Source organism: Nestor notabilis, unplaced genomic scaffold, assembly GCF_000696875.1.
Source record: "Nestor notabilis isolate BGI_N333 unplaced genomic scaffold, ASM69687v1 scaffold19117, whole genome shotgun sequence".
Classification (NCBI taxonomy): Eukaryota; Metazoa; Chordata; class Aves; order Psittaciformes; family Psittacidae; genus Nestor; species Nestor notabilis.
The window spans coordinates 17183-31455 of NW_009935342.1; the positions used below are offsets into that span (position 1 = coordinate 17183).

The 14273-nt window shown below is 52.1% G+C and overlaps 1 protein-coding gene across 1 annotated transcript in view; it reads left to right on the top strand.

The window, feature by feature from the left end:
- MAP2K3 (mitogen-activated protein kinase kinase 3) overlaps positions 1-11538 on the top strand; it is a 15832-nt gene extending 4294 nt beyond the window's left edge. The window contains exons 2-13 of the mRNA XM_010017804.1: positions 428-457; positions 623-692; positions 2358-2406; positions 5006-5119; positions 5547-5666; positions 6135-6251; positions 6412-6463; positions 7231-7358; positions 7986-8063; positions 10111-10250; positions 10971-11016; positions 11455-11538. Coding sequence (XP_010016106.1) covers positions 428-457; positions 623-692; positions 2358-2406; positions 5006-5119; positions 5547-5666; positions 6135-6251; positions 6412-6463; positions 7231-7358; positions 7986-8063; positions 10111-10250; positions 10971-11016; positions 11455-11538 — 1028 coding nt within the window. The remainder of the gene's footprint in view (positions 1-427; positions 458-622; positions 693-2357; positions 2407-5005; positions 5120-5546; positions 5667-6134; positions 6252-6411; positions 6464-7230; positions 7359-7985; positions 8064-10110; positions 10251-10970; positions 11017-11454) is intronic.
- Positions 11539-14273: the final 2735 nt, after the last annotated feature.

Here is a 14273-nt window from a genome sequence, read left to right on the forward strand (position 1 = left end):
GTTTCGTCCTGGTTCCCCTTTGTTAGATGGGGGGGTGTTTGCTGTCCTACTGGGACTAACTCTTTGGTTTAGCTTGAGGTCTGATGGATGTAACCTGTGCCGGTTCTAACCCATACTGCAGAATGGGTCTGGCTCTTCACAAGAAAACCTCGGTGGGTGCTGATGGCCCGTGGGGCAAGGAGGAGCTGGACAGGGAGTGTTTTCGGGAGCCCTGTGGATCACTAATGGCATGGGGACCTCTTGTGGCTGGAGAAATGGGGATCGGGCCAGGCTTGGCTGGGCTCCGGCACCGTCTGCCTCCCTCTGCCTGCAGCGTGGCTGGAAGGGCTCCCCTGGGCCATGCACGGGCCCCTAAGGGATTTGGAGGTGGTACCCGGCTTATCCGGAGCATGGAAGCTGACCTGGTGTCTCTTTCTCTCTCTTTCAGATTCCAAAGGATTGGAGCCACACAAACCGGGTAAGTGCCCAGCAGAAATCACAGCTTTAACCCATCTCCTGAACATCAGCAATTAAACCCCCCCAAGAGAGGGGACTATTGATGGCCATGAAGGGTAAGGAGTAAAAAGCTTGAAGGAAGGGAAGTAAAAAAGCCGATTGCTCACGTGTGTGTCTTCTCTTCCAGTGAAAAGCAGGAAGAAAGGGGAACTGAGGATAACATGTCCCCCCATCAAACAGCCTGTTGCCAACACAACGTAAGTGTCTCTGCTGCTCAAAGTGGTTCTCCAGAGCTGGGTTCAGCGCTGTCTCAAGGGCAGTGGTCTGTGAAGCCTTCACAAGATCAGCAGTTAACTCTCTTCTCTTAAGCTTAAGCAGGTGATGAGAAGGAATTACACATGTATACACGTGTGTGCATACACCTGTGCAACGTGTGTGTCTCCTGGTGTCTGGTTTGAAGTGGCTGGAAGTCAAAAGCTGGGAGACTCTCTTCAGTCTTTTTGCCATGGTTGTGTTGATGCCAAAGTGGCAAAGACGTGCTGGAGAGGGCAAATCTGCCTGAGGGAAAGAGAAGGGAAGGTTTTTAGTGCAGGGGAAAAGATGAAGTGGTGGCAGCTGGACCGTGGCAGGAGCAGGGGGTGTGGGCTGGGAGGATGCCCTGCATGGCACAGCATCCTTCCACTGAGCCATACATCAGAGCTAGTTAGAGTTGTTTGGGGAGAGCCCAGGGTAGTGGTGCTTGGTTTGACAAAGAGTAGATGGCTGCAATTCCTCTTTCACTGTGCTCTTTGAAAACACCTTGGGCTGCATCTTCACTGCTGAGCCTCGTTTGCTCCAGAAACCCGTAGTAGAGACTCACTCAGCACCAGGAGAGCAGTGAAATCCCCCAAGGGGAAATACCACTACCTAAAACCCCAGGTAGATAGGACAGATCTGTTGGAGGAGCAACCAGGGGAAGTCCCCTGTTAACGCTGCAGAGCGTAGCATGCAACAGCCACCTCCTTCCAGCACGGCTGCATCTGTTGCTGGTCCTGTTTGTGTTTGAATTCCCCCTGGAGAAGGCCTCATGCTGGAGTTTGTGGTGTGCTTGCGTGCCCAAGGCTGGTGTAAGTTATCCCCAACTCCTTTTCTCTGTGCTTTTCAAGCTGCAGTGCAAATATTTGCACAGTGCAAGGCTTTTGCTGTGAGCCTCAAGTACTTCCTCAAAGCTGGAGGTTGCTGTGTTGCTCTGATGGGAATTGAGAGGCAAAACCAGTTGGGCAATTTCCACTCTTAGAAGGTCCCAGGGGATGGGGAGTGCAGAGAAGCGAAGCACAAGGGACAAAATGCTTGTGTTGGCTCTAAAAGTACCAAGCTGCCCATAATGGGAAGTGGGCAGAGATGAGGAAAAAAGCCGTAAAGGAAGACTTTCGCCTGTGTGGTGCTAAGTGTGACACTGAAGTGCTGCTTGCTCTGCCTGAAACAGGCCTCCGAGTGTACACAAATGACTCAGGGGTGAGGAATTACCTGTTGTTCCCCCGGCGTGTGTTTCGGGCTACGTGGCTGTCCTGTTACAACACCTGCCTGTCAAAACATGACAGTTTGGCTGCTCTGCCACAGAAACCTCTCATCCTGTGGGTCTTGGTTCCTCAGGCTCATCTCCTGAGCAGGGGTAGTTTCACAGCCTGTTGGTTTGATGCATGTCTCACCTAGCTGAGGCTTTGGGGTTCTTACTGCTTGTGAGTGATTGTGGGTGTGGGTTGAGGTGTTACTGGCATGATTAAAGCATTTGTGAGTGTTTGGAGGGTACTGGTTTGAAGCCAGGACAGCAGAGGATGGTGGAAAGCAGTGGCTGAAAGTGCTCAAAGGAGCTTGAAACCTGGCTCTGGCCAAGAGGGTTGATGAAGCTGGGCTTGCTCCTGACTCTGTCTCTTTTCTTACAGGCCCCCGAGGAACTTGGACTCCAGAGCATTCATTACCATCGGAGATAAAGTACGTGTCGATGTGGTTTCTTTTTTGCTTGCTTCCAATTTTGTTTGCCCCACGCATGCAGAGTTTTATGGATCATGCCTGACAACCCATCAGGTCACATCCTGGGATTTCAGAGCACCCCAGGAGAAGGATGGTGCCCTCCTGGTGCAACCTTGCAGGGTGCATCCTTGAAGGGATGAGACATCCCACAGCAGGATCTTTCCCCTGTGCAGTGGGGTTTCTGTGTGTATGGAGAGCAGTGATGGTTGAGGAACTGAGCATGTCTGCAGGCTGGCTTGTCTCTGAGCAGATCTGTGCAAGGCAGATGGGTGACATTAAATGCTAGGTGTGCTGTTCTGTCTATAGTGGGAGATAACAGTGGTTGGATGGACCCAGCCCATCTGCCCTAAATCAGTGTGGCCTCAGCACATGCTCTGGCTCAAAGCCCCCTTTGTCCTGCATACCCACAGGGCTGCTACTGCCCATAGCCCAGGAGAAGCTGGGCATAAAGCTTCTCTCCAGCTCTCCATAGCCTTTCCTAGTGACCTGGTGAAAACCACTGCTAGAAATAGCCACTGTCTCTCTTTTATTTCATGCTCTTGTTATGGGCTCTCCTAGGACTGCAGAAGCCTGTCTGTAATTGAGCTAAAAATACCATGCATTGGATCAGCCCTACAGCTAGCTGCTTCCAGGCTGGTGGGATCTGGGCCCCTCGGCTTCAGTGCAAGGTTTTAGGGTTAAGGGAGAGGAAAGGAAGCTTTGGCTGCGTCCAGGGAACAATCCTACTGCCTGTGCCATTTTCTGGCCATTGTGTTGTGTGTGTATCAATAGCCCAGGGAGATAAGCTGTCTGTAGCAGGCTGAGCATGGTGTGTGCATGGGCAGAGAGCTGTAGCTTGGGGAAATCTCCCTAGGGTCACTTCCTTCCCTGCTCCAGTGTTTTCAGGAGTCTGGCCTAGGTGTTTTGGAGTGACACAGAGGAAGAGGGCTTGAGCAGAAGGCCAGCTGTAGGCTATGGGGTGGATGGGTCCATCAGATCCATGCAGGTGATGCCCTGCATCCATTCCCAGTGGAGGGGGGCACTGGCTCTGTCTGTGCATCACCTCTTGTTGCTGGGCAGGGCAGTGCTGGTTCCTGGAGTGTGCTGGGAACTGCCAGCTTCTGGGGAAGCCTTAGGGAAAATGCTAGGGAAAACAATAACCTGGAACAACTGCAGAACACGTGTCCTGAAAAGCACCACCAGATCCTTCCTGGAGGCCCCTGCAGGAGCTGTGAGCTGGCACTGCTCCTCTGCCTGATGGGTCGGACATGTCCCCCTTCAGCCCTGCTCTCCTCATCTCAGGATCTACTGTCCTGCCCAGGAAAGGGCTGGCACCTTCCTGTGCTGGGTAGCACATAGCTCAGTGCTGAGCTCAAGCACAGCTCTCCCTTGCTCCCTGCCTCAGCTGCCTGCCCACCACATCTGGCTGGAATAACTGGAGCCAGGGCTGGCAGGAAGGTCCAGGGGAGCTGGTCACCATGGCCAGCACTGAGGGGACTCACTGGCCGGGAGCCCAACAGCCACATCTCCAGCTTGGCTCCTTAACACCAAAGGCTGTTTCCTCCCTGCTCTGGGCGTAGCTCACAGGCCGAGTATCCGGCGCTGTGCTGTGCATGTTTCCCACCCTCGCTGCCTTTGTGGCTACGGGGGCACTTTGGCATCCTGGTATTATTTGTGTTTCCCTGAGACCGGAGGAAAACTGGAGGCTGGATAAAGCCAGGCTAAAAGAAGGTCTGTGACTTATTAGGAGTCGATGAACACAGCGTCCAAAAATAGCCCATGTCTCACTCACACAGTCTGTGCCCTGCCCAGCAGGACAGGCAATTGCAGGGTAACACATCTTTAGGGAAGCTTGCTCAGGAGCCTGCTGGCTCCCTGCTGTGTGGGGCACTTGCTTGTGTCAGCTCTGGCAATGGGCTTTTTCCAGCTTGAAACAAGGCAGTTGAACTTGCCTGAGCTCCTTCATTGGTGTTAACTCGTGTTTTACCTTTCTGATGGGGGTAAAACCCGTTTGAACACCGCAACGATTAGGATTGAGTTGCTGGGTTGCTGCATACACCATCCTGTCTAAGAGAGGCTTTCCACAGGCAGAAGTGTTATTAGATGCACAGGGGGGTGAGCCATGATCTCTTGGGATGTGGGGTGAAGTGGGGGATCCTGGTTTGTACACAGGGCTTTTGAGCTGTGGCAGAGGCTCCTGACTGCTGCCCATGTTGGCACAGGAGCTGTTGAATCCCTCCAAGTAGTTTAGCAACTGCAGACGTACCCTTGTGTGGGTAATCCTGAGCAGGCAGAGAGGCACCAACCTTTGGTGGCCTTTTCAGTGGCTTAAAGGCTGGAAGGTCCTGATCTCTAGCTGCAAAGGGGGATTAAATGAGCCCTGGTGAGTATAAGGTGAGAGGGTTTGGACCCATCTTCTCTCAGTGTGGTGCCTCTGGTACGTATAGGAGCTGGTGTAGCCCTGTAGGTGCTGTCGTTTGGAAGTGCTCTGCCTTAGCGAGCTGCAAGTGTTGCACCTCTGCTGATGTCCTTGTTGATAAATGTGCTCATATCTGACATGTTGTTGTCTTTATCCCTAAAGAACTTTGAGGTGGAAGCCGATGACCTGGTGGCAATTTCAGAGCTGGGCCGTGGCGCCTATGGTGTGGTGGAGAAGGTGCGGCACACGCAGAGCGGCACCATCATGGCTGTGAAGGTGAGGGGAGCTGCTTGGAGATCACCATGTGCAGCTCCAAGGGAGTGGGGAGACTCTGCTGAGCTCCACTGGTCACTACAAAATGGGGATAGGCTTGTTTGTCAGCTACCAGCGTTCCTGGTGTGGTTTGGTTGTTGAAGGGTCTGTGCTTAGAAATCCAGGCTTGGTGCCTGCAGATAGTGCAAAGTGTGGGTGTCGGTGCCTGTCCCGGCTGCTGGCTGGATCCTGCATCCACTGCAGAGCTTGCCAAGGGTTTGCCACTCATTAAGGTGCTGTCTGGAAGAATCTGAGCATCTCCTGGGTGCTACTGGCTGCAAAATAAGCTTGCCTTGGCCTCGGAACCTCAGGTCCTCTGGGTCAGACTGAAGGATAATGGTGTTATCCCATATATAAATATAAACCCCCTCTTCTTTCCTATTTGCCTCAGAGGATTCGAGCAACTGTAAACACTCAGGAGCAGAAGAGGTTATTGATGGACTTGGACATCTCCATGAGGACAGTTGACTGCTTCTACACCGTCACCTTCTATGGAGCCCTCTTCCGTGAGGTACTGAGCTGGTGGATGGCTCAGGGCTGTGCAGTTGTGCTGAAGGCACTGAACTGTCCAAAACCTCCTTCAGCCCTACTGAGATGCTGCCATGACTTCAAGGCCAAAGGCTTGCCTCCTTCAGGCAGCATTGACCAGGTCCTGTTCCTTGCCTCTGTGGCAGGTGCCCAAGAGTATTGTTCATGGCCCCATGGTGTTGGGGAAGATGTCCCAGGAGTGTTGTCCATGGGGTAGACCGTCAAAGAGATGCCATTACAGGCAGTTTTGGTGGTACCAGGGCATCTTTGCCCATTGCTATTTAGTGCAGAGCCTGTGTGCTGGTGCTGTGGCCAACAGGAGCAGCATGGCAGGGACCGTGGTTTGCCCTGTGTGGAAGGGGCAGTGGCCATTTGTCCATCCATCCCCACTGTTCCTTCTAGCTCCTGGGGATTTCTAGGGAATTCTCAGCTGCTTTCTCCCGATCCGCAGGGTGACGTGTGGATCTGCATGGAGCTCATGGACACCTCCCTTGATAAGTTCTACAAGAAAGTACTGGAGAAGAAGAAAACGATCCCTGAAGACATTTTGGGGAAAATGGCTGTGTCTGTGAGTGCCTCTTGGCTTCTTACGTGGGTTTGAGCAACCCCTGAGCCTGTTGGAAGGTCTCTATTGAGGCCCATGGCACGGGGAATTGGGTAGTTGCTTGCAGTGGAAGACTGGTGCTGTGTGTGACTAATGGGTGCTTTATTGCTCTGTTTGTCCCCAGATTGTACGAGCTCTGGAGCATCTGCACAGCAAACTGTCTGTAATCCATAGAGGTAGGTGCTGGATGGGGTGAACATGATGTGGCTGGAGATCTAGCCTTGAAATAACTTGTGTGAGGACTCCTTTCCAGGAGATGTGTGGTGCATCCCTCTGGGATGCCTTATGGCAGGGTCTCATGGTACTTAGGATGGTGGTGGGCAAATCTAGATGCCCAAGGCTTGTTCCTGAGGTGTATCCCTCATGCATCTGCTTCCTCCTTTCCAGATGAAGTGTTGACTGTAATAACAAATTTGGTTACTACCTGTGTTTTATGGGCATCTCTGTGTCTCTCTGAGCATAGAGGTACCTCAAAGGTAGCTCTTAGGAACAAAATCCCTAAGCCTTCCTGGCTTGGGTAGTCTAGCAAGGGCTGAAGGAGACCTTATGAAATCACAGATGGGAATTGTAACACCCAGGTCCTGCTTTTCATCGTGGTAGCAGTTGTGAACAGATCACAATGGGCATGAGACAAGCTGTCCAGGGAACTTAGTAGAGTTGGGCTTTTAAGGCTGTGTATGGCACATAAGTTGCTGGGCATTTTATTCCAACCTTTTGACCTGCCTTGTTAGAAAGGAGGCTTCTTCTGCCCGGAGAGCATAGTTCTGGCTTTGCCTATGAACAAATCTTATTGCAATGGGAGACTGGGGGGGTTTTGCTTCCCTTCCCTTGTGTTAGGGCCTGCCTGCTCCCCTCCCAGGTAGGCAGGGAGTTGTCCATCATGTCTCGGGCTCTGTGATACTCTGTAAAGGCTCAATCTGCCCTCTTGTGTTCTCTCTCTTAGACGTGAAACCATCCAACGTGCTGATCAACAAGGAGGGACATGTGAAAATGTGTGACTTTGGGATCAGCGGCTACTTGGTGGACTCTGTTGCAAAGACCATGGATGCTGGCTGCAAACCTTACATGGCTGTAAGTGTGCTCACGTGGGACTGGAGCTGGCAGCCTCTAGCTGCCTTCAGCCTTGACTTGAAGGGGCTGCTGCTTAGGAATCAGCCTTGGTTCACCTCTGTTCTGAAGAAACCACTTGAGAGGGCTCAGGGCTTCCTGACTCAGCAGAATGCTCCAAGGATGGGATTACTCTCCCTGTAAACCCTGCTGTTTGTGTTAATCCCACAGCAGACTCCTTCCATTTGCAGAAGGGTGAAAGACTTTCTGGTGCTGATTGTGGTGGTTGGAAGGGCTGCTCCTTGTTGGCTAGAAAATGCTGAGGTTTTCCTTGGCAGGATCATTTCATTTCATCCGCAAATCTCTATGGATTTCCCTTTGCCTTTTGTGTGGGTAGCTTCTGCTCCTGGGGCAGGGATCATGCTGTAGGAATAGCACAAGTCTCAGGAGCTGGAGGAGAGAGTTTGTGAGCTTTGTGGAGGAAGACCTGGCTTTCGTCAGTACTAGATTTAACCTCAGACCCTGCCCTCCACGGGGACATGAGCCAGGGGAATCAACCCAACCTGGGTTTTAGAGCCAGAGATTTGGTATGTGGGGTTTGCACTGGTGTAACAAGATAGAGTTGTAATATCTTCCATGTTGTTGTTACAGCCAGAAAGAATAAACCCTGAGCTCAACCAGAAGGGCTACAACGTGAAGTCGGATGTCTGGAGTCTGGGGATCACAATGGTAACTGGGCCATGCTGGGACTGGCACCCTGCAGGCGTGGGGTTGGGATGGGTTCTATCCCTGCTGTGACCAGTGGCTTCACCCCTGGGTGGCTGCCCACCAAATTGGACTAAATGTTGAGTGTGGTAGCTCAGGGCATGAGATGAACTACCCAGGGCACAGGGTGGAGGTGTGAGCTGGGGTGTGCAGCCAGTGTTGCCACCTCTGCTGTGGCTGACAAGCTTGCAAGGAGATAATCCATCTTCTGCCCCTTCTCTTTTCTCCTCTCTTATTGCATGTTCCTGCTGGATCCTGGGGGGTACATAAAGGCCATGCATGTTATTCCCATGTGGTTCCTTTGTACCTCTCAGCTTGGTTTCACAGGTCTACTTGTGTGCAATGCCAGCTCCAGATAGCTCCAGTTAGCTCTGAACTATGTTGCTGTGGATGGCAGACTCTCAGGGGGCAATATCTTATATGACAGCGGGCTTAGCTGGGCATCCAAGAGTCTGGCTTTGAACTGCTCTGCACTTCCCCATGTGCTGCCTGGAGGAGTATTAAGTGGAGCAGGGTTTGCTGCAGCTGGGTCACAGCCTTCCTGGGTGCACTCCCCTCTGTGTTAGCAAGGCCTTGCAGGAGCATTGGGGTGAGTTAGGCTGTCCTGCTGCAGCGAGGGGTGCTGTGCATGGTTTGCAGCAAGTCCTGCCTGCAGGGGTAGCTCAGAGCAGCCAACAGGAAGGGGAAATACTTTCAGTTCCAAAATTGCAGCTGCTCAGGATGGTTTATCTACCTCCTGCAAGAAATGGATCTTGCAGAAAGCAGCTGAAATCCTCTGGCGTCAGAGGACAAAGGAAATCCAGGCTGCTGGCTGAAGGGGATGCTGCCTGGGAACACGTCTCTCTTTCCAGGAGACTTTCTCTCTGTGGGTGGATTGTTTTCAGGAACTCTTCCTGCTCCCTTTGGCCCTTGTTTTGGGTGCTGCATCCCTGTGTTTGTGTGTGCTGTATTTCCTTCTCCCCAGCCAGTATGTCCATGGTGCCAAACCTCAGCCCCTTTCCTTGGTGTCCCTGTGCCAGAGCAGAGCTGGGCTGGCTGACTGGAAATGTAATCAGCTCTGGCTTTCCTCCTGAGATGCAGGAAGCTGTGGGATGGGACACTGCATGAATGACGAAATCTCTGAACCTTTCCAAAGCTGGATGGGAGAGGGGACCTTGCTGAAAGCCAGCCAGCCTGCAGCTGAATGGAGCCCCAACCTGCCTGACTCCCTCTAATGCCTTCCTCCTGGGCTGGCTTCCTGTTTCCTTTTTGTTTCTGAAGGGGTTTGATTGATTTCAGCCCAGCTGGTTTTAGGGCTAATCCAGACCTTTCTGCACTGGTGGCTTCATTCAGTTTTCCAAGCAGCAGGAGCTGAGCTCCCCTGACCTGAGCCAGGCGGGGACATCTGGCTCTGCCCCACATCCTTTTAGGTTCCTTATTCCTCCCATCCTGTCCCACCCTGCCAGGCAGGGCTGGAGGTTCTGTTGCCTGTTTCAAGATGGGAGCTGACCCTTGGCATGAGGACACTGCCCAAGAGCCATGACAGGCTTTTTCCTGCTTGAATGAGTGATGGAGCAGAGGTGACTTGTAGAAGGGCCCCAGTAATGGAGGTGATTTTGGCAAAGATCTTCATAAGTGATATTGTAGCACTTGGTTTTTCTTGGATTTGTGGGGTTTTTTAGGTCTAGCTCATACAACACTGTCCTGAAGCCCAGAGGCTGCCTTATGGTGAGCAAAGCCCTTTGGAAGCCAGTGCAGAAATGGTGTGCTGTTACTGTTATCTTTTTAAATAATCCCATTTTACATCTCTTTGGTGGCTTCCTGTAAATGCATCAATATTCTGAGCCAGGCTCAAAAGGAAATATTTTTGGCCTCTAGGTCTTTTCATTTAAAAAAAAGAGTGGTATGACCCACATTGAAAATGGTCTGTAAAGAAGGAGGGTTTTCATTTTAAACCTGGGCTGGCTGAGGTAGGGGTGTGTGGGGGTCAAGGTGGTCCCAGTGTCTCACACCAGCCTGTCTCCATCCTCAGATCGAGCTGGCCATTCTCCGCTTCCCGTACGAGTCCTGGGGGACTCCCTTCCAGCAGCTCAAGCAAGTGGTGGAGGAGCCCTCACCCCAGCTGCCTGCTGATCGCTTCTCCAAGGAGTTTGTGGACTTCACGGCGCAGTGGTGAGTCTCTGGCAGGGACTGGTGGCTTCTCCCAGCCTGGCTGAAGAGGAGCCCTGATCCACGAGGGGTTGGAGCAAAGCGTGGGGCTGGGTTTGTCCTTTCAGAGCATGTTTCTCTTCACCTTACCCTGCTGAGGCTGATGCTTGGCCATGGCAGGAAGCGCTGCCCAAACTGGTTTTGTTCTCGCCTGACTCACCCAGGCCTGTTGGAAGGTGCAGAGGTTTCTCTTCCCCTTTTGCTGCTGCTGAAGTGGTGGTGGTTTCTGGCAAAGCAGCAACGAAATGAGAACGAAGCCCTGACAGCATCTGGGTGAAGCTGGTTTGTGGTTTTGTGGGTAGCTGCTCCCCTCGGGATGTTCCACTGCTCCCTGTGAGCTCTGCCAGGCAGAGGTGAGCCCACCAAGGCTCACCCTATGGGTGGTGGGAACCCACCTCCTCTCCTCCCCTCCCCTCCCCATTTGTTCTGGTGTGTGCAGGGCAGACTGCAGCGAGCTGCTTGGCTTGTGCTTTTCGTGGCAAAACACTGTGAGTTGTCCTTCCCCAGCTACCTGCTTGGCTGCTTGCTGGTGGTTCAAACCTGCTTGGCCAAGGAGGGAGAGGAACGGGTGCTGCCCATGAGAAGAATGTAGTGTTGGTTGGGAAGGGGATCTCCCCTGTGACAGACCACATCCAGCCAAAAGAAAGCTCCTACAGCCTTTCTCTCCCATTCTTTTTCTTTCAGCTTAAGGAAGAACCCTGCTGAGCGAATGAACTATTTAGAACTTATGGTAAGTGTGGAGCCATTTCTACTGGTCTTTATCCCCATGTATTTCAAAAATGAAGTGAATGGTCCAGCAGGTCCTGGAGAAATGGGACCACAGGAGGTGTGGGTCATTTTTCAGGCATGGGGTGGGATGGGTGTGTTGATTTCATGGGCAAGGGCAGGGTTTCGAGGTGTTCTCTCCCTCTACCCTATCTGTTCTTGGTGAGTTAAGACCTCAAATGATGGCAGTACAGCTGCCAAGGTGGGGTGTCCTGCTGGGGCTGAACCTAGAAATGCCAAACCTGAAAGCTTTGGTTAATCTTTAAGCTAAAGGATGGTGTCCATGGGAGCCTGGGGAGGAGGTTGGTGCTCACCTCTTCCCCCAGCACCTTCCATCTGTGTGACATCCCTGAGGTACTTGTCCTTGGGCATCAACTCATGTTGTCTTTGGTCTTGTTGGCAGGAACACCCTTTCTTTACCTTGCACGACACCAAAGAGACTGACATGGCCTCCTTCGTGACAGAGATCCTCGGGGAAGACTCCTAACTCCAACCTCATGGCGTTGTGCAGTCCCCTCCATCCTGGCTTCCCTGTAGAAGAGCAAATGAGGACTCCAGTTAATGGTGGTTTGCACACATCGCACTTCCCCAGCCCGTGGGCATCTCTGGCCCCATCTGGCCTTGCAGTCTCTTTTCTCTTTGCCCTGTAAACGAAATCCCCCAGGATGAGCCTTTTGAAGCCAACACCTTTCCAACTAAGCCATGGAGACCGAAGGCTCAGGAGTTCCCTGCTGACACCAGCGTATCCCTCCTGGGCATCTCCCCTTCCCAGCACAGGGGGTTTATGTTTCTTTATGTTTCTCTGCCTGGGGAAGAAGGCACAGAGCATAAACACTGCTGTGCTTGCCTCACTCTTCTCCCTGCCTGCCCAAAGCCCCTTCCCTGCAGTCTGGTCTTGCGTTTGCCTTCCCTTTGTGCCTGGCAGTCTGCCCCCATGAGCCTACACAGCTTAGAGGGAGCTGTGGGGCTCCTTGGGCACGCCGCTGATCACACCAGGGGCTGTTGTAATGCTTGGCTTGATGTCTTCATGACCCTGCAAGAAAACACCAGACCAGACAACCCTCTCCCTCAGTCAATACCCTGCTCCCTGGTGGGGGTGAAAAACCATAATGCATCTTACCTTGAGCCCACCTCGCTGCAAGCTCTCCCCACAGGACTTCACCCAGCACAAAGCACTCCCTTCACTGCACAGGCACAAGGAGATGGAGACAAGCAGGTCCCTGGGTGCTGCCTCTCTTCCCTCCAGCCCTCGGCTGGGAGGATGCATCCCCACTGCAGGCATCTAACACCTTCTGCCTTCCCTGGCTCCTGGAGAAGACCTTGCTCCATCTCCTGTCCAACCTGGAGCTCATGTAAGACCTCGCACTGTGACACCAGCTTGTTTTGGAGGCTCTACTTGCACCCTTCATGTCCCAAACTGCCTTTGAACCCTCCAGCTGCCCGCCGAGGTGTCAGCCAAGACCGAACCCCAGTGACTCACATGGGGGCTGCCACCAGTTGTACATTTTATGTCTATATATAATGGACTTTGTAACATGTTTCCTAGTTTTAATCTAACTTGCTATAAATTAAAGCCCTTCTGCGTGGGAGAAGGGAGGAGCAGTTCCTTCTCCACTAACAAATCCACTGTGAAAACCTGATGTGTTTCCCCACGTTCCCAGCCTGAGCACACTCTGCGAGAAGCTACGGGAGCAAAAGGGATTTCTGGCTTCTACTGTACATGGATCATGGGATAAACTCACCCGCTGTGGATTTTGTTTGGGTCTTTTTTTAATAGATTAAGTTTTCAGAGGGATTTTTTTTTCTCTCTTTTCTAATATATATTTGTGTGTGTGCAATATATATAATATTATATATTTTTAAATCGATGATGAATGTGTGACTGTCTCTGTGGCCAGCAGATTTGGTGAAAGGGCTAGCATTTTTCTGGCTAAATTTGGGGTGGTGGGAAGGAGGCATTAAAAACCACCCTGGCCTAAGGGTTTTTTTTTCCTTCTTTTTATAGCAAAGAAATGCATCTATTTTTTAACTGAATTTAACCTTTTTTTCCCTGAAATTCCTGCCCTGGAGGTCTGGATTTGAGGGTGCATTTCCAGCATTCAGGGTCCCCCCTAAGAGATGAATCAGGTTCCCTTAACGTCATTGCTCCCCACTCCCAAAGGTGTTTGAAGCAGCAGTGGGGCTGCTCTGCCTGGAATCAGGGCTGCTTGGAACCATCTCTTCCTGCAAGCTGCTCCATGGGGACGCTGCTTCAGGGCACATGGGTTTCAGACCTTCATGTCCCAGTGCTGGGGCATCGTGCAGCAGCGCTTTTCCCCTCTGTCACTATGAGCCCCCTTCCTGAGCCAATATAAACCCTGAGAGAACCAGCCTGGGCTGAGCTGGACAAACCTTGTTCAGCTTTGGGGCAACCCTGACCTCCAACGCCACCAATCTATGTAAAATAAGAAGGTGATTCCTGTTCTCCATGTCCCCCTCCTCAATCCTGCTCTGCAAACCACCCGCTGCTCTCCAGGAGCATCCTTACCCGCTCGGTTTGACAGCTTTGATGTACAATTGTGGTTTTATTTCATAGTTGGTTACTTTGGATTGTTTTTTGTTTTGATGTTTAGCATTTCCCCCTCTTTCTCTCCTTGTTTCATTCCCTTTCCTTTATCTCCCCTTTTTGGTGCTGTGGGGAATGGTGATTTGCTTTTGCGTGGTGTTTTTCCCCCTGGAGACAATCCCCATTCCTGTATTATGAGGAAAGGGAACATCTGCCCTTTCCATGCTTCTGGGGTGGGCTTGGCCCCCTGTGGATGAAGCAAGGCTTTGCTGGAGAAGCAAACTCAACACCTCCCTGTGCTATCTGTGTTGCTTCACTCTACATGGGTCTTCTCTACCCCTCTTCATCTCCCTATCTCCCCACCATGCCGTAGCAGGGGGTCCAGCAACTCTAGGGCCCCCAGCTTATCTTTAAGGTGGACAAGGATTTCAACTCCCATCAGCAGCCCCCTCTACCCTTGTATTTCCGAGAACATCTGTACCCCTTGAACCCACCCACTGTTCAAATAAACTTCACCCTCAAACCTACTTCTTGACTCCTCTTGTTGCTGTTTGAGCATCACTGGGTGCTCTGAGCACCCCGGGAAGGCGGGGTCCTGCTTTCTCCTTGTGCCATGGGGTAACACTGGTCCTCAACTGGGGGTTGTATGAGCCGGGACCCCCAGATCAGCGCTGATG